Source organism: Drosophila sulfurigaster, chromosome 3 (assembly GCF_023558435.1).
Source record: "Drosophila sulfurigaster albostrigata strain 15112-1811.04 chromosome 3, ASM2355843v2, whole genome shotgun sequence".
NCBI lineage: Eukaryota > Metazoa > Arthropoda > Insecta > Diptera > Drosophilidae > Drosophila > Drosophila sulfurigaster.
The window spans coordinates 44,988,753-45,006,399 of NC_084883.1; the positions used below are offsets into that span (position 1 = coordinate 44,988,753).

Consider the following 17,647-nt stretch of genomic DNA (forward strand, 5'->3'; position numbering starts at 1 on the left):
TAAAAAATCTGAATTTCTTAGCAAGGCATATTGAAACTTGATTTATCCTATTGCTAGAGGATCTGAATATGTTATATAATATTAAAATACTATAACCTATAGAAATCATGCGAAATATCGTTATAGATGACTAAGACATCTTCTTTACTTTCTTTCTTGTCACTCTTCTTACAGGGTATTCTGCAGTTCATCAATAGCTCACACTCGAACCAATTTTGTTGTCTCCTTGTTGAAGTACGAGTACATAAAACAACTGCTTGAAGCTAAAGCAAATAAATGGAGTTGTCGTTGTTCGCTTTTGCATTCGTCCTTTGCCCAAAAGAAACCAACAAAAAAAAAGACAAAATTGTTGGACTTGTTGCCTTTATCAGCAAAATATGAGAAGAATGCTGGAAAACAACTCAATTGCCCGAATTGTGAAGTTGAGAGAAGTATGAGAAGCAGCTTCGAGTTTGGATTGCATTAACTGAATTGTATTGCGGTTAATTCAAATTGGCAGTTGCATATTGAAACTCCTCCTTAAACTAACACCCATTAGAGCCAATTTGCTGGCAGTCTATCAACGACAACAACAGCACATAGATAGACACACAGACAGAGAGACAGTTGGGAGTTTCATTTTGCATTTCCCACTGTCAGTTCCACTGGCTGCTAAACACTGACAGGTATCCCAACCTACCTGCCTACCTACCTGTGTATATGCTCCTACCTAACTATCTGCCCAGGCTAGCTAACTGGCGATGCCATTGAGGCGACCTAAATTGGAACTTGCAAACAAGTCGCAAAACTACGAAAACTGTTAAAATTAAACTTTGCATTCAAATTGCATTTCTATTTGTTTGGCAGTTTCGAAAGGAACTGCCCCAGTCAGTGGGTACGAATACGAATTCAAATGCGAGTATGAGTATTAGCATGGGTACTCGAGTACTTTCCCAGCCTGAACTATAATTGCCAAATATACTCGTAATCCAGAATTAACATACAAACTGTTTTAGAGTTGCCAGCGTGATGAGCGGCAGGTTAACAATGGAAATGTCTGTTAATTTGGGAATATTTGTAAATAAATGAAGTTAAATAATTAAATTTTATTTGGAATTTACCTTATCCTAACTCAATAGTATATTTCATATTACTCGTCTAAAATATTTGTTCGCTCTGAAGCCAGATTTATTTGTTTAATTATGTTATTATGCTTATTCCAAAAATAAGACTTGTGGAGACATTGAAAAATCGGCTCAGAATTTTCTAGCTGATATGGAACATATCTTAAAAATGTAATCAATATAATTATTAAAATGTTTTTTGAATACTTATGTAAGTTTTCTTAAATTTAAATTAATCGATTATGTCGATTATGTCGGCGTTTCTAATTTCTAATAATTTTAAAATATTCAGATATTCAATGCATATGAGTATACTCATGATCTGAAATGCTAATAAAATCAAAAGCTTAAATTGAATTCTTTGCAATGTAAATAAAATTTAAAGTGGGAATATGAAGTTTCTCTGTATTATGTTTTCTTTGTAATTTGTGTAATATATAAAACATCCATTGTCACACAATATCGGTAAATATTTTCTTTTAATTAAGAAAATCTGTTATTTGTTTCTTAATTTTACATAATGAACATTAACGTATCCAAATATTATAGCAGAGATACAATCATAAGTCCGAAAGAATACGAAAATTGGAGGGGTTATAACTCTAATTCGAAAAAGAAAACAGAAATTGTCTATATTTATAAAAAGATATTCTTGTCATACCACAGAAGTAGGATTTCTCGAAAACTTGGAATGAATATGTATTTTCTGGATTCTCCCAAAAGTACTGAGCTATATGGAGCTCCTTCCTTAATCCTTTTCTCTGTCAATCGTGTCACGACACGCGCTCATCTCTAGTGGCAGCTTCAGAGACGCCCAAACAACTCAATTAAAAACGCTGGAAAATGGCATTCGGAGTGGTCACAAAGGGTTTTTTTTTGTGTTTTGAGGAGCAACTTTTAATCGTAGGTCGTTAAGAGAGCAAGCAATAACAACGGCAACAGCAACGTCAGCAGTAACAGCAACAGCAACAGCGGCAACAACATGAGCAGGAGAAAACAACATCAAATAGCAACAACAACAACAACAATGGGAAGAGCAAGAGCAAAAGCTTCAACTGTGTGTTTTTTTTGGCCTGGGCAACTGTCGCCTTTGATTGGCGTTTGAGTTGCGCGTGCGCGTGTCTTTCGAGCTAAACAATTAATTTGAATAATTAGCAGCTAACGACGCTGCCGAGACTTGAGCATGGCGTATGGACTCGCTGGAGTACGAGTATGTCGTGGAGATGGAGAACGATAGGGGAGAAGTGGAGAAGAGAAGAGAGCAGAGAGCAGAAAGCACTGAGCTTGAGTCTCAACATGTTGGAGACGTCGCGTCGTCGATTGTCACGCCATTGCCAGAAGTTGGAGGCAAGTCAAAGGCATATAAAAAATGCATTTGGCACTTGAGAATTTATGTCTCTATGTATGTGTGTTGAGTATGTGTGTGTGTGCTGTATGTGTGTGTGTGTTGCTGCTGTTGCCGTTGCAAGCTGGAGGCGAGTACGTCACGCGAAATGATGAATTACTCGCCGGGGACGCGCGTCAGGCTTTGATGAGAGACGACAGCGTGAAATTAGACAAAAGGATATGGGCCAGAGGGAGTTGGGCACCACTTACCTGTCTCCATGTGTGTGTGTTTGTGATGTGAAGTCGACAACGACAACGCGCCTTGACTTAATGAAGATGACGAGGAAACGCGGCTGCAGTTGCTCTGTGCTCTGGGCTTGGGCCATGGGCGTGTTTTAATCCTTGCTCCTAGACCCAATGCCGACTTTTGCCTAGGCGTTGCTGTTGCTGTTACTGTCGTTGTTGCTGTCGTGGTTGTTGCTGTGCACACGAGGCGTTAATTTATTACAAATTATTATGATTCCTTGTTGCTTTCTGATGTTTTTCCGTATGCGTGTTTTTGCTTTTTGTATTTAATGCCGTTTGCTGTCATAACTGGCGGCAGGAAACGCCGGTGCGACAACAACAGCAGCAACAACAGCACCAACAACATGAACGACAACAGCAACTCTCGTTGAAGACGTCTAGACAAATGCACTTCAAAGGTTAACATGATAAATGTCGTTTTGTTGCATGTGACGCGACAACTTTCCAGTTGTTGCAACTTACTGCAGCTGCAGCCAAGTTGCAACACACTCTTGGCGTGGCAAATGGCAAAATGTCGCCGCCGCAATGCAGTTGCCTTTTCTTTTCTTTTCCATCTCTTTTTTTGTCCCGTTGCTCGTGTGGCAATTATTAAGCTAAGCAAGTCAACAAATTAATCAAAAGGCATGAGTAATTAAAGTGGCCAAAGGGATGATAGACGATCAGGACGAAAGCAAAGACCAGACACCGCACAACACCATAAAAAAGCAAAACAAATGACTGCAAACTACGCGACTAGTTAAAGTAATTGGATGTGAGTTTTAAGCACTGGCAAACTGGCAATAAACGCAAGTCATTAGCAATTGATAGTGAAATTGCAAAGGGCAATTAACTTGAAATGATGGTTTGAATATATAAACGATCAAATTTGAATATTTTAGATGAGGTTAAAAATGAAATATTATGAAGTACTAAAAACACCTTACAACATTTTCATGTCAATCGAAATTCCATTAATCTTTGTACTTAAATGTAAATGCATTAGCCTATAGTTCAGTTTGTAAAACTATCGCTAATCATTCTTTAGAACCATTCTTCTTAGAAGGTCCTATTAATAAAAGCTTGGTCTCTTATCAAATGATATCAAAATGAAGAATGAAATAAACTTACTTCTATATTTTAGTGTACTAATATCAAAATCTTGAATTTATAACTTTTTTTTTTTAGTAGTGAAGTAGTTGTAAACAGAATACAAACAATTATTAAGTTTTTTTTTTTTTTTAATTATATGTAGTTAATAAATACTGATAAATAAAAGTAGATTTTTGAATCTATGTATGTATTTTAGATAAATTAGTATATTATATGAAGATTTTTAAAGGAAGTTCTCAATATAATGGGATTGGCTGCAGAACAGGCGAATATTTTAGTATATTATTATTACGAGTATACAATGATATGAAGATATGCTTATAAGTTGTAGTAAACAAAGTCATATTAACTAAAACTTCCTTTAAAATAAATATCAATTTGATAAAGCTTGTTGAAGTGACTAAACTTTAAAATTAATTGCAATTTAAACTTACTCCAATAAACTATCACTAAGAATTTCCCAATCCAAACAACGCTCAAGGAATGTTCCCAGGCTGACAAAAAAAGAGCAAGAAGAATGTCTGGTTATGCATAGCAATGTTCTATTAACTTTGATAACTGCTTGTTCCTCTAATTGTTGCCGTTTCCAGAACAACAGCAACAGCAACAATAACAAGAACAACAGCAATTGCCAGAGCAACAATAACAAGCTGAGTGAGAAAAGAAAAGGAAATAAAAAAGATTTATATAAACTTGTCCAATGCCATTTTGACAACTGTAGAACTGTCGAGGGGGGGGGGAGGCAGCGAAGAAGAGCAAGAGGAAAAGGGGAAAGGAGGGCAAGCTTCATCTTTATTCACAGCACTGCACTGCACTCATATGTGCAACAGTGATGCTGCAGCAACAGCAACAGCAACAGAGCAACACGGCAACGGCAATCACAGAGCGAAACCACAACCGCAACAGCAACAACTTCAACAACAACTGCAACAACAGCAAGAACAACAACAACAACATGACTCTATAGGCTCGCTGGCAACACTAACAAGCGACTTTAGCCAAATTAAGTTGTCCAGTTTGCGGTGTACGCACAGCGGGTTGCAAATAACAATCTCCTGTTTACAGCAGCAACAACCACCACGGCAACAGCAACTGCAACAACAGCAATCAAAATTGCAATGCAGCAACATACAAACAACAGCAACGGCAAACTGCAAACTGCAGAAGGAAAAAAAAAACACAAAATTGGCATCGACCTAAAAAACGCGTTTAACTCATATTTCTTGCCTATCGCCTATGCTCCATCTCCCCCTCTCGCTCCCCCTTTAAACCTCCCTTGAACCGCCCCCTCATCTAGACAGCTATCTAGGCACCTATGTGCATTACTTATATAAATTGTCAATATTTGACACATTTACGTGCCAACAAAATGCAACAAAAAATCACAAAATATACGTCGGAAAATTCAAAAAATTTATCAACTGTCCACTACAAAATTGTGAGTTAGATGTATAAATACCCTAACAATCTTGATTGAGAGCTGCTCATAACCTCTGTAAAGAACAAACAAATATAATGAATGAATTCAGCTGAGAAATTTCCTACTTATTACTATTATTATTCCAATCTTTCCAACCAAGATATGTTACTTAAATTGGAAATATGAAAGCTACCAAATTTTTTCTTTGAGTCATCACAGAACAGAAATAATTATTTCGGAATGCTTTCGACTGACAATATTTTAATATTGATGTCAAATGTTTGACGAGTTATTACAATTGAAGAAAAATACAAATAAGTTCTTATAAATTCCTTTAATTTATGAACTGTTCTAATCAATTTTAGTAAAAAACATATTGTAGATTCAATTGTATAATAGATAATCCGAAATTAATAATGAATTAAGTTGCAAAATTAATATTAATATTAAATTCTTTTATAAAAAGATGTGTTATTTAAATTACTTTGGTATTTTTTTTATGAAGAAAAAAATTACATTATATAAAGATAGAAAATTTATTCTTAAGCTCATAATATAACAAAAGAGATAAGCTTTCAAAACTTCTTTCTATTCAAAACAGTTTAATAATTGTATCGAGTGTTTGCAAAAAATATGTCTCCTTCTTATTATATTAAAAATTATGAAGAGATTAAAAAAAGCTAATAACATGTTCTAAAAAGTACTTTAATTTATGAAGTGTTCTAAACAATTTTAATTGAATACTTAATATATATTCAACTGAGTAAAAAGCAAGCAGAAATTTTGAATCAATTCAGTTGTAAAACTATTTAAAATGTTATAGTATCTTTATTATATAGTTATACCTTAGAAATTTTTGTTATACCACTAATTGCATTGACACATTTATGACCACCTAGCGACTTAAATAGGCATCTAAATTATATTGTCAACTACGCAATCGACAATTACAATAAATAAAATTTTGAGTCTCAGCATAACTAAGCTACCCTCGGCAATGCGATGAAAAACCAATTAAAATTATTACAGCAAAAAATATAAATTAACTTAATTTTAGCAATACACAAATATTTTTTTTAGCACATTACGTAAGTGCAACGTATTGTTGCTGTTGTTCGATGCTGTTGTTGTTGTTGTCGTTGCTTCTGCGCACGCGCATCGCTGACAACGACGACGGCAGCAGCAGCAACTGTTGCCCCTTGGCTGTGGCTGTGGCTTTGGTTGTGGCTGTTGCTGTTGCCGACAGTTGGACAGCAAAAATTATTAACTAAAAACACAAAAATTGCAAAAAGATTGCTGCGAAATTGACATTTGCTCGTTAATGTGGCACAGGCCACTTGGCTCGACGCTTGACTCTCGACGCTCGGCTCTCGACTCCATGTGGCAAGTTGTCCATTCGTCCAGTTGTCCAGCCTCGTTTGCTTTGTTGCCGCCGTCGCATGCGACTGCCAATAATTTAGAGCTTTTAATAAAAATGTTGCTGTTGCTGTTGCTGTTGCTGTTTGTTGCTGCAGTTGTCGTTGCAACAACAGCGGCAACTGCAACACCAACAAATATTGGCGGCGGCGTCGTTCATAAGGCTACAGCGATTGTAACAAGATTTATATCATAATTTATTTATTAATTTCATTAAGTAAATTTTATTTGATGAATGACGTTGTCTACCTTCTTTTTTCCATTATTTTGGAAACAGTTGCCGTTGGCGACTGCCGAAAATTTCGATTATTGCGTGCTTGCAACAACCGAGCCAATAAATTATCACAAAATTACATTAACAACAGACAGATTGTTTAATGGAGATCAAGAGGACGGGGGTTTTGGGGAGGGGGGACAGAGCATATGCAAAGCAATCGGGAAGTACTGGGGATTTGAGAGATAAATCTGGAAAGTTTTTATTAATATGTATCCTGATTCATTGCAGTTTTAAGTGCTGGCAAGAAAACAAGGTAGCTTGGAGGTATCAATTAGTTAGGTAATGGATCAGGAAGCAATTGAAATTGAATAGAAAATTAAAGAAAACTTCAAACGAACTAAAAAAGAAATAATTATAGACTATAAGTATGTGTACTAATGTTCATCTGGGAAGACTGTCAATAAGTATCGATAGATCGATACTACTAGTTGGTCTGCACACAACGCAACATGCAAATGAATCAATAAAACTCTGAATAAGCCAAATTATAGTACATCAGTATGAAATACACTAAACTGGATTGTAAGTAATTGGTTTGAAGTCAATTATACTTGTGCTTTTTAAAATTTAACTATTTGGTTCTTATGTTCATGCAAAGCTTAAGAATACAGGATAGGACTTTCATGTTATGTCTGTAGAAGAGATCGGATAATTATATAAGAAATACTTTTGTACGGGAGAACACGCTCACTTACTACGAGCCTTTGTTGCTTTGACTAAAAATCTGGTATAATTTGCACTTTATGGTATATTTTATATATCAAATGTAGCCTTCAGTACGTTTTCAGTATTTTTGTAGTAAATTAATTTGGAGTATTTTAAAATTATTAACGTACCGTTTGTCTTTTATTAAAAATGGGTGGCGGGTATCTTACAGTCGGGCACACTCGTTTAGCCCTTTTACTTGGTTTTTTCTCAGCTTATTAAAAAACTTTTTTGGTGTTCATATTAACATTTGAAAAGTGTCGATTAGTTTTAGTATTTTATTCATTTCTATATTATTTTTAATAACACCTAAAATATTTGCAAAATCACTGCTATTTAACTCGGCTCTGAAAGGATTAACAGAACAAGCCAATCGAAGTCAAACTTATTTATCTTTAGCAATATTTTAAATCTGCAAATGATTACCCAACTCATAAATAAAATTCTTAAATCGATAATCTATCTTAATTTTGCTCTTATTAAAAACGTATTATTTCCAAAACAATACAATGAATTCTAATTCTTCCTGGTCGCTTTGTATTTTGTCCGCATTTAATTTATCTATTGTAATTTAAAATTCAATTTATGCAGCGGTAAGCTGCAAGTGCACTTTGACTGTTACGTCATGGCGCATTGTGCATTATTAAATAACAATAAATATTTGAATTAATAACAGTCAGAATAATAATTTTCAATTTGGTCCAACATAAAACAATGATTAAAAATGCATTCAAATTGATATTCGATAATAAAATTCAATGCAGTCGTTTATAAATTTGGCAAAGCAAAAAAAAAGGCGAATAAAAAAACCCATTGCATAAAATCAAACAACAAAAAAAGAGGCAACAAACTAAATCTAATCGAACAGTTTAATGTTGAATGCTTAAAGTTTGCGCCATCAGTGCAACAACAAAAGCAATAGCAATAGCCAAGAGTAACTACAACAACAACAGTACTAATAACGAAAATCAAAAGCCCACAAAACTGACGACTAAAATCAATTGCGATGTTAAACTTTAAGACCCCATCAAGAGGCAGGCGGCAGTTGGCAGTTGGCAGAAGGCGGACGTGAAGGGGGGCAGGTGTCTTTGGGGGCAGCTTTGTTTTCGCTGTCTGGCTACCAAAATTGAAGGTTTCAGCTGGCCAACAAACAGCAACAACAACAACAGCAACAAATGGCAATCGAGCGTTGCCAAATTCAATGGATTTTACTTTTCGCTTTTCAAAACTCAACGCTAGCTGCTGTCGTGACCAATTAGTGATCCGACCTAGGGGCACAATCACGGGGGGCCGAAGGGGGGAGGCAAGAGCCGCGCAGGCGCACGTCAGTTAAGGCATCGATGCTGTTGGCTGGGGAACTGGTGGCACTTGCACCACTTGGCTGGCTGCAACAAGGAATAGAGACAGCAAAAGCCAAGAGTTGCAAGACTCTCAAGTTGCAAGTCGCGCGGAGCCGCGCACTTTACATTCAAATATTTTGTGACACAAAACGTTTCATGTTGTTGTTGCTGTTGCTGTTGCCAGCTGAGTGGGCTTTGGCTTTGCATATTTGTTTAGGCTTTTGTCTGTGTCAAATTTTGGGCGTGTTTCGCCAATGCGTTTGCCATGCAACGCCCATGGACTCTCAGCCTCGCATTCAGCACTTAAATTGCTGAATATTCCAAAGCACTTATAGGTCGAAAGTTTGCTATCATATTTAGAAATATGTATTATAGAAGATAAGTAGTTGTACCTATTGGTCGAAAGGTGAAACTACTCATTGGTATTTTATTATAAATATAATATGTCAATACAAAACTGTATATAATGTGTGTATGTAGAAAGTATTTTATCATATCTACAAAAATGTATTAAGGACAGAAAATTAGTTGCACCTATAGATAGAAAGTTACCTATTGGTCGAAAGTTTTTTATCATAAATATGACATGTAAATAAAAAACGTATAGGTGAACACATAAAGATAGAAAGTCTTTTATCACATCTACATAAATGTATTATAGAACAAAATTAGTTGCACTTATACACAGGTCGAAAGGTTTATATAATAGTATATTTAGAAAAATGTATAATAGAACAAACTTTGTTGCATTTATAGGTCGAAAGATTTATAGCATATTTAGAAAAATTTATTATAGAACACTTATAGGTCGAAGGTTTATATCATACATCAAAAATGTATTATAATAGGTCGAAAGTCTGCTATCATGTTCTATCAGCACTCACACATCTTCAATCAGAACACCTTTAAGTCGAAAGTAATTTATCATATTTATAAAAATGTATTATAAAACTTAAGTAGTTGCAGTAGTAAATTAAAAAAGTGTAGATCACTTATTTGCCAAAGAACACTTTAGGCCGAAAGTCTTTTATCACATTTACAAAAATATATAATAGAACACCTTTAGGTCGAAAGTCTTATATTACATTTACAAAAACGTATTATAGAAGACTTTTATATTGAAAGTTTAATATCATATTTAGAAAAATGGAAGACTTATATTTACAAAAATTAATTATAGAAGTAACGTAGTTGCGTGCAATGGTAATAAAATTAATAAAAAGTCACGGCTCTTTGCTGATTGCAACAAAGTTGTTATAACTATTTACTTTCGGTTGCTATAAATACTCGGAAGCATTTCCTATTGCAATTAGTTCTTCTTTAACCTTTCAACATGGCTTCTTTGAAGTGGCAAATAATTTTCCTAACTTTTCTCTTCTATCAACTGAATGAGGTGGCATCTGAGCCAATGAAGCGCATTGTGAATGGCTCGAATGCAGTTGCTAAGCAATTTCCATACCAAACATTCTTATATACATTTAAGAATTACGGATGGTATGCAACTTGTGGCGGCGTTATAATATCCAGCAGAGCGGTCCTAACTGCAGCCCATTGTATTGCTGACAATGCGTAAGTTATCATAACGTTATTTTGATATTAACTATAACTAAGTTTATCCGCCTTAGAGCTGCATTTTTTATTTTTATCGGCGCTGTAAATTTAACGGATCCAACAGAGCCAGGACAACAACGCGTGATAGTAAAGCGATCTTATGTTGTAGTGCATCCAGAGTGGGATGAATCTCAGCTCATTAATGATATAGCCCTGATAAAGCTACCTGTCGAAGTGCACTTCAATGATTACGTTCAACCTGCCAAATTGCCAAATCCAAAGCATCTATATGCGAATGAAATGGGAGTTGTTTCTGGCTGGGGCAACACAGAATGTACGTTAACATATGCATTTTAAACTACTGATTTCTTATAATCATTTTCCAACAGCTTCGGACACTGGCTCAGCTATTCTAAAGTACTACTTAGTCGGCGTTTTACCGCTTGATGAATGTGCAACACAGCTGAAAGAATTGAGGGGATCTTCTAGCATTGTTCCACAATCATATATTTGTCTAAAGCCAAGTGACAGCTCACCTTGTAATGGAGACTCTGGTGGTCCATTGGCTATAAAAAACCCTGATGGCCATAGTACTTTACTGGGTCTTGCATCATTTGTCGTAGGAGCGTGTGAGACGAATAAGCCTTCGGTTTATACTCGAGTCTCATCGTTTTTGTCGTGGATAAAAAATCATACTGAAATCTCTGGTTGATTTTAATTTTTGTTTACAAAACTAATGACTTAATTGTTGATTCAGATAATAAAGTTTTTAATGACAATCATTTAATTGAACACAAAAGATGTGTGGACATGCTGCTTCTAATCTATATTTTTAGGATAACAATATATTTGTTTGTTGGGTTTGAATTGTAGTATTTTATTTAAAAAAAAAAAATAATTACAATAATGTTCGGTTACTGAGAAATCTTCTGAAGACTAAGAGAAGAAGGTTCTACCAAACAACTTAGATGTGTATTTTTGTTTATGCTCCACCTAACTTAATTAAAACAAAGACTTACTAAATAGTTATAGTATTTTTAGAAAATACAAAATTTTTCATTCATTCGTATTGTTTTATCCATTGTAAAAATGATGATACTCGGGTGTAAACAACGGGTGATTTAATCGGGCAACCTGTTATACCAAATGATGTCAGACCCAGTAAAGTGTGGCTTCCATCCTCATTCCGAATCGCCAATGGACCGCCGGAATCGCCTCTACATGGAGTACTTTGACTTGGTTTCAAGCAGATAAATGAAGTCGGAAAAATCTTAGAAACAGCGATCATTAAATTTTTACACTCTTCGTTTGAAAACACAGTTACATTGTAATACTGCAGGTGATTTGGTTGCGGATCTGTAATATAGATTAATATTATGAAAATGGGTTCGACATAACCAATCATAGTATTACCATTATAAGATGTAAGACCCCAACCAGATACAACTGCACTTTTATTCTCATAAAGTTCGTCTGCATTGGGTAACTTGGCAGGTTGAATATACTCGTCAAATAGCAGATCGGCTGGAAGTCTGATGAGAGCTATATCATTGAGATGTTGACTGTTGTCATATTCTTGATGTACGAAAGAATGCTCCGCTTTTACTATCAATCGTTGTTGTCCGACTTCCAATTCATTGGATCTGTCCACAGTTCCAAAGTAAATTTGAACAGCATGACTTTATTAATAATTGCAAATTTTTATTATTTTATATATGTATATATTTTATCTCACATTTTGACTTACATATTTTTGGGTATACAATGAGCAGCTGTTAGAACAATTCGGTTTGTTATTATATCACCACCACATGAGCCTTTAGAGTGGTAATCCTCCAGACCTATAATAAATACTTGATATGGAAATTGTTTAGGATCTGCAGGGAAACCATATCTTATGCGTTTTGAAGGATTTTCTTGGGCTCTGATACTTCTTTGGTACAGTAAGAATGTGACGATAATTAGCTGCCATTTAGGTAGACTCATGGCGAAATTGATAGTTAAAGAACAACTGACAAATCGAATAGAAGAACACCATGCTTATATAGTAATGCAACTGAAATTGTGTAAGGTTAGTTTGAGTTACTTATAGTTACTTAAATAGATAAGACGATTTTACAACTTTGATAAATATACAATTAACATACTTCAATAAGAAGTTCTTCTATTGGAAATAATAGTATAAACCAATTCTATATGACTGAGATTTATTCTTCATTAACATTCCCGCTAGAATGGAAAAATACCGCGTCAGTGCATATTAATATATCATTATATCTTTTCTTTTTCGCGAACAATTATTTTTTATTTAATTGCAACTAATTTGGGAAATCAAATATCACAAACAATGTTGTTATTATTGTTTGTATAAAACATTTTTTTTAGTATCTTGGGCGCTGAGACTTCTTTCGTACAATAGAAATGTGACGATGATCAGCTGCCATATAAGTTGACTCATGCTAAAATTGTTCGTTAAAGAGTGACTGACAAATCCAAGGCATGACCATAGTTATATATAGTAGAGTAACTGAGTATGTTTTACATTTGCTTAACCCCCTTGCGTAATGTTATGTACGATATTTATTTGCGTGTAACAATTTTGTAGAAATGTGGACTTTGAGTTATTTATAGTATTTTTAAAAAGATAAGGCCAAATATACAAATACCTCAGGAAGAACATATTTTAATGGAAGTATGAAGTAATTCTTGAAGTCTGCGAGATTGAGATTGCTTAAACATTCATGAAAGTTAATAAAAAAACCTTTAGTAAAAAAAAAATAAAAAAAAAAATATACCGAGAGCATTAACAATATACTAACAAATACCAATAATATTAAAAATATGCTGGATATAGAATAAAATATATACCAACATATTAAAAAACAACGATTAATATATGTAAAATAGTACAAAGTGTTGAATAATAATGCAGATAATTTATATTTTCAAATTTCTAGAATATAACAGAATTTCAAGAAAAAAATATTAAAAAATATAAAGTAAACATATCAAATATTGGGAATAAATATTGAGAATAGAAAAGTATAATATTATGTATTAAATTATATTTTATTTGTTTTATTTTATTTATATTGTATTTTAATTATTTTTTTGATTTTATTTTACTACATATTTTTTATTTTACCATTTTATGATTTAGTTGCGTTTTGTTCAGTTGTATGTTGATCAGTTTTAATGTTCTTAAAGTGGGCTTATTTCCAGAACACATTTTTTAAGAGAAATGTTTTCGATTTTAGAACTTGCAAAATGTTATGTTACCCTATGGGTAGCGGGTATACAAATTTTTGAGAGAACACCTATAGATAAAAAGTCTTTTATCATATCTACAAAAATGTATAATATAACACTTATAGGTCGAAAGTCTTATATCACATTTACAAACACGTATTATAGAACAAACTTAGTTGAACTTATAGGTCGGCATATTTAGAAAAATTTATTATAGAACACTTATAGGTCGAAGGTTTATATCATACTTCAAAAATGTATTATATAATAAAACACTTATAGGTCGAAAGTCTGCTATCAGTTCTATCAGAACTCACACATCTTCTATCAAAACATCTTTAAGTCGAAAGTAGTTTTATCTTATTTACAAAGATGTACTATAAAACTTAAGTAGTTGCACTTATAGGTCGAAAGTATAATATTATAATTACAAAGGTGTAGATCACTTATTTGTCGATAGTCTTTTATCATATTTACATAAATGTACTATATTATAGAAGACTTGTATTTACAAAAATTAATTATATAAGAAACATAGTTGCGTGGAATGGTAATAAAATTAATACACAGTGACGGTTCTTTCCTGATTGCAACAAAGTTGTCATAACTAATTGCTTTCGGTTGCTATAAATACTCGGAAGCATATCCTATTACACTTAGTTCTTCTTTAACCTTTCAACATGGTTTCGTTGAAGTGGCAACTAATTTTCCTAACTTTTCTCTTCTATCAACTGAATGAGGTGGCATCTGATCCACTGAAGCGCATTGTGAATGGCTCGAATGCAGTTGCTAAGCAATTTCCCTACCAAACATATTTGTATATATCTAAGAATTACAATTGGATTCCAATGTGTGGCGGCGTTATAATATCCAGCAGAGCGGTCCTAACTGCAGCCCATTGTATTGCTGACAATGCGTAAGTTATCATTACATTATTTTGATATCAACTATAACTAAGTTTATCCGCCTTAGAGCTGCATTTTTTATTATTATCGGCGCTGTAAATTTAACGGATTCATTAGAACCAGGACAACAACGCGTGACAGTAAGCCGATCTTATGTTGTAGTGCATCCAGATTGGGATCGATCTCAGCTCATCAATGATATAGCCCTGATAAAGCTGCCTGTCGAACTGCACTTCAATGAATACGTTCAACCAGCCAAATTACCAAATCCAAAGCATCTATATGATAATGAAATGGGAGTTGTTTCCGGCTGGGGCTTCACAGAATGTACGTTAACATATGCATTTTAAATTACTGATTTCTTATAATCATTTTCCAACAGCTTCAAACACTCTCTCAGCTGTTCTTAAGTACTACGTAGTCGGCGTTTTATCGCTTGATGAATGTGCAACACAGCTGAAAGAATTGACGAGAACTCCTAAAATTGTTCCACAATCATATATTTGTCTAAAGCCAAGTGGCAGCTCACCTTGTAAGGGAGACTCTGGTGGTCCATTGGCTATAAAAAACCCAGATGGCCATAGTACTTTACTGGGTCTTGCATCATTTGTCGTAGGAGCGTGTGAGACGAATAGGCCTTCGGTTTATACTCGAGTCTCATCGTTTTTGTCGTGGATAAAAAATCATACTGAAATCTCTGGTTGATTTTAATTTTTGTTTACAAAACTAAAGACTTAATTGTTGATTCAGATAATAAAGTTTTTAAGGACAACCATTTAACTGAACCTAAAAAACGTGTGGACATACTGCTTCTAATTTACATTTTTAGGATAACAATATATTTGTTTGTTGGGTTTGAACAGTAGTAGTTTATTTATAAAAAAAAAAATTTTACAATAATGTTGGGTTACTGAGCAATCTTCTGAAGACTAAGAGAAGAAAGTTCTACCAAAAAACTTAGATGGGTATTTTTGTTTATGCTCTGATTTCGTTACAATTTATCAGTTTTTAGGACACTTTACTTAATTAAAACAAGGACTTACTAAATAGATATAGTATTTTGTTGAAAATACAAAATTTTTCATTTATTCATATTGTTTTATCCATTTTAAAAACGATGATACTCGAGTGTAAACACCAGGTGAATTAGTTGGGCAACCTGGCTTACCGAATGATGTTAGACCCAGTAAAGTGTGGCTCCCATCTTCATTCCGAATTGCCAATGGACCACCAGAGTCGCCATGACATGGAGTACTTTGACTTGGTTTTAAGCAAATAAATGAAGTCGGAAAAATCTTAGAAACAGCGATCATTAAATTTTTACATTTTTCGTTTGAAAACACAGTTACATTGTAATACTGCAGATGATTGGATTGTGGACCTGTAATAAAGATTAATATTTTGAAAATGGATTCGACCTAAAAAATCATATTATTACCACTGAAAATTGTTTGACCCCATCCAGATACTACAGCACTTTCATTCTCATAAAGTTCGTCTGCATCGGGTAACTTGGCAGGTTGAATATACTCGTCAAATAGCAGATCGGCTGGAAGTCTGATGAGAGCTATGTCATTTATAAGTTGATTGTCGTCATATTCTGGATGTACGTAAATGTTCTTTGCTTTTACTATCAATCGTTGCTGCCCGACTTCCCTTTTATTAGATTTGTCCACAGTTCCAAAGTAAATTTCCATAGTATTCCTTTTATAACAAATTGTAGAATTTGATTATTTGGACTAAATATTTTATCTCACATTTTAACATACATTTCTTTGGATATGCAATGAGCAGCTGTTAGAACAATTCGATTTGATATTATAACAGCGCCACATCCGAAGAGAGAGCGGCCGTCCTCCAGATTCAAAATATATACTTGATATGGAAATTGTTTGGGTTCTGCAGGGAAACCCTTTACAATGCGTTTGGAAGGAGTATCTTGGCCGCTAATACTCCTTTGGTACAGTAAAAATGTGACGATGATCAGTTGCCAATTAGGCCGACTCATTGTAAAATTGTTAGATAAAAAACAACTGAAAAATCCGAATAGAACACCATGCTTATATAGTAGTGCAACTGAAATTGCGTTAGGTGAGTTTGAGTTATTTATAGTTGTTTAAATAGATACGACTTTTTACAACTTTGGCAAATATGTAAATACTTCAGTAAGAAGATTGTATGCACACAGGAAAAATAGTTTTAAAATCAAAGAGGTTGGTTGGTCTTGACACTAAGAATTATGGTATAAAAAGTTTGTTAGGAACATGGAAATTCTAATGTTAGAAAACACATCTGAACTTCAAGAACATTTAATATTAGATCTAAGTTCTTATTTATAAGAAGAAAAAAATCCCATTGGTTTGCGAACAAAAATCTTATTATAAGATAAAAAAAAATTATTATATTAAATTATAATTTATTTGTTTTATTTTATTTATATTATATTTCAATTATTTTTTAAATTTTTTTTTTACTATATATTTTTTTTTTACCTTTTTATGATTTAGTTGCGTTATTTGAATCAGTTGTTTGTTGATCAGTTTTAATGTTCTTAGCTTTAAGAATTTGTTCTTAAAGGGGTCTTATTTCCAGAACACATTTTTTAAGAGAAATGTTTTTGATTTTAGAACTTGGTCTTTTTTTGTCAGTGCACCTTATCTTTATGACTGCGTTTTAATCTGCTCTAATATTCATTATCATTTATGCAACTAGTGTATGTTAATATTGCTTAATATCCTTTTAAAAAATAAATGGAAAAGGTAAGAAAATTACACTGGAGTGTGCTCGACTGTGCGATACCCGTTGGTCATTTTAAAAAATAAACAGTGCGGTATTATAGGTAAAATATATATAAATATTATACCTTAGAAATTACTAAAATATACCCAGAGCTTTATTTCGTATATCGGTACATACTTGCAAGTTCAGAATGTACCATAGGGTGCAAAATATACCAAAAT

The 17,647-nt window shown here is 33.7% G+C and overlaps 4 protein-coding genes across 5 annotated transcripts; 2 read left to right on the top strand and 2 right to left on the bottom strand.

Moving 5' to 3' along the window:
• Positions 1-10,295: 10,295 nt before the first annotated feature.
• On the top strand, positions 10,296-11,320 carry LOC133842079 (collagenase-like). The gene is made up of 3 exons (XM_062274994.1): positions 10,296-10,551; positions 10,608-10,867; positions 10,923-11,320. Exons 1-3 carry the CDS (start codon positions 10,316-10,318, stop codon positions 11,243-11,245), a joined length of 819 nt encoding a protein of 272 aa, XP_062130978.1. The 5' UTR covers positions 10,296-10,315; the 3' UTR covers positions 11,246-11,320.
• Positions 11,321-11,552: 232 nt separating this feature from the next.
• Positions 11,553-12,539, bottom strand: LOC133842083 (chymotrypsin B-like). Its single transcript, XM_062275000.1, has 3 exons — positions 12,281-12,539; positions 11,947-12,212; positions 11,553-11,889 (listed from the first exon to the last, which is right to left on the bottom strand). The coding sequence occupies exons 1-3, from the start codon at positions 12,517-12,519 to the stop codon at positions 11,594-11,596; spliced, it is 801 nt and encodes a 266-aa protein (XP_062130984.1). The 5' UTR covers positions 12,520-12,539; the 3' UTR covers positions 11,553-11,593.
• Positions 12,540-14,447: 1,908 nt separating this feature from the next.
• LOC133842080 (collagenase-like) lies at positions 14,448-15,467 on the top strand. The gene is made up of 3 exons (XM_062274995.1): positions 14,448-14,698; positions 14,755-15,014; positions 15,070-15,467. Exons 1-3 carry the CDS (start codon positions 14,463-14,465, stop codon positions 15,390-15,392), a joined length of 819 nt encoding a protein of 272 aa, XP_062130979.1. The 5' UTR covers positions 14,448-14,462; the 3' UTR covers positions 15,393-15,467.
• Positions 15,468-15,730: 263 nt separating this feature from the next.
• Positions 15,731-16,708, bottom strand: LOC133842082 (chymotrypsin-2-like). 2 transcript variants are annotated; one of them, XM_062274999.1, is made up of 4 exons: positions 16,457-16,708; positions 16,126-16,391; positions 16,037-16,068; positions 15,731-15,982 (listed from the first exon to the last, which is right to left on the bottom strand). In XM_062274999.1, the coding sequence occupies exons 1-4, from the start codon at positions 16,693-16,695 to the stop codon at positions 15,773-15,775; spliced, it is 747 nt and encodes a 248-aa protein (XP_062130983.1). In that variant the 5' UTR covers positions 16,696-16,708; the 3' UTR covers positions 15,731-15,772. The 2 variants fall into 2 exon arrangements, with proteins under 2 accessions (XP_062130983.1, XP_062130982.1); XM_062274998.1 differs by having other exon boundaries at positions 15,731-16,068.
• Between the last annotated feature and the right edge of the window lie 939 nt (positions 16,709-17,647).

What these genes read in the sequence shown, in the direction of transcription:
- LOC133842079 (XM_062274994.1), top strand. Translation starts at nt 10,316, where the DNA reads ATGGCTTCTTTGAAGTGGCAAATAATTTTCCTAACTTTTCTCTTCTAT. An exon ending in CATTGTATTGCTGACAATGC is followed by an intron (nt 10,552 to 10,607) that starts GTAAGTTATCAT and finishes TATCCGCCTTAG; the next exon opens with AGCTGCATTTTTTATTTTTA. An exon ending in TGGCTGGGGCAACACAGAAT is followed by an intron (nt 10,868 to 10,922) that starts GTACGTTAACAT and finishes ATTTTCCAACAG; the next exon opens with CTTCGGACACTGGCTCAGCT.
- LOC133842083 (XM_062275000.1), bottom strand. Translation starts at nt 12,519, where the DNA reads ATGAGTCTACCTAAATGGCAGCTAATTATCGTCACATTCTTACTGTAC. An exon ending in CATTGTATACCCAAAAATAT is followed by an intron (nt 12,213 to 12,280) that starts GTAAGTCAAAAT and finishes TTATTAATAAAG; the next exon opens with TCATGCTGTTCAAATTTACT. An exon ending in GGGTCTTACATCTTATAATG is followed by an intron (nt 11,890 to 11,946) that starts GTAATACTATGA and finishes TCTATATTACAG; the next exon opens with ATCCGCAACCAAATCACCTG.
- LOC133842080 (XM_062274995.1), top strand. Translation starts at nt 14,463, where the DNA reads ATGGTTTCGTTGAAGTGGCAACTAATTTTCCTAACTTTTCTCTTCTAT. An exon ending in CATTGTATTGCTGACAATGC is followed by an intron (nt 14,699 to 14,754) that starts GTAAGTTATCAT and finishes TATCCGCCTTAG; the next exon opens with AGCTGCATTTTTTATTATTA. An exon ending in CGGCTGGGGCTTCACAGAAT is followed by an intron (nt 15,015 to 15,069) that starts GTACGTTAACAT and finishes ATTTTCCAACAG; the next exon opens with CTTCAAACACTCTCTCAGCT.
- LOC133842082 (XM_062274998.1), bottom strand. Translation starts at nt 16,695, where the DNA reads ATGAGTCGGCCTAATTGGCAACTGATCATCGTCACATTTTTACTGTAC. An exon ending in CATTGCATATCCAAAGAAAT is followed by an intron (nt 16,392 to 16,456) that starts GTATGTTAAAAT and finishes TTGTTATAAAAG; the next exon opens with GAATACTATGGAAATTTACT. An exon ending in GGGTCAAACAATTTTCAGTG is followed by an intron (nt 16,069 to 16,125) that starts GTAATAATATGA and finishes TCTTTATTACAG; the next exon opens with GTCCACAATCCAATCATCTG.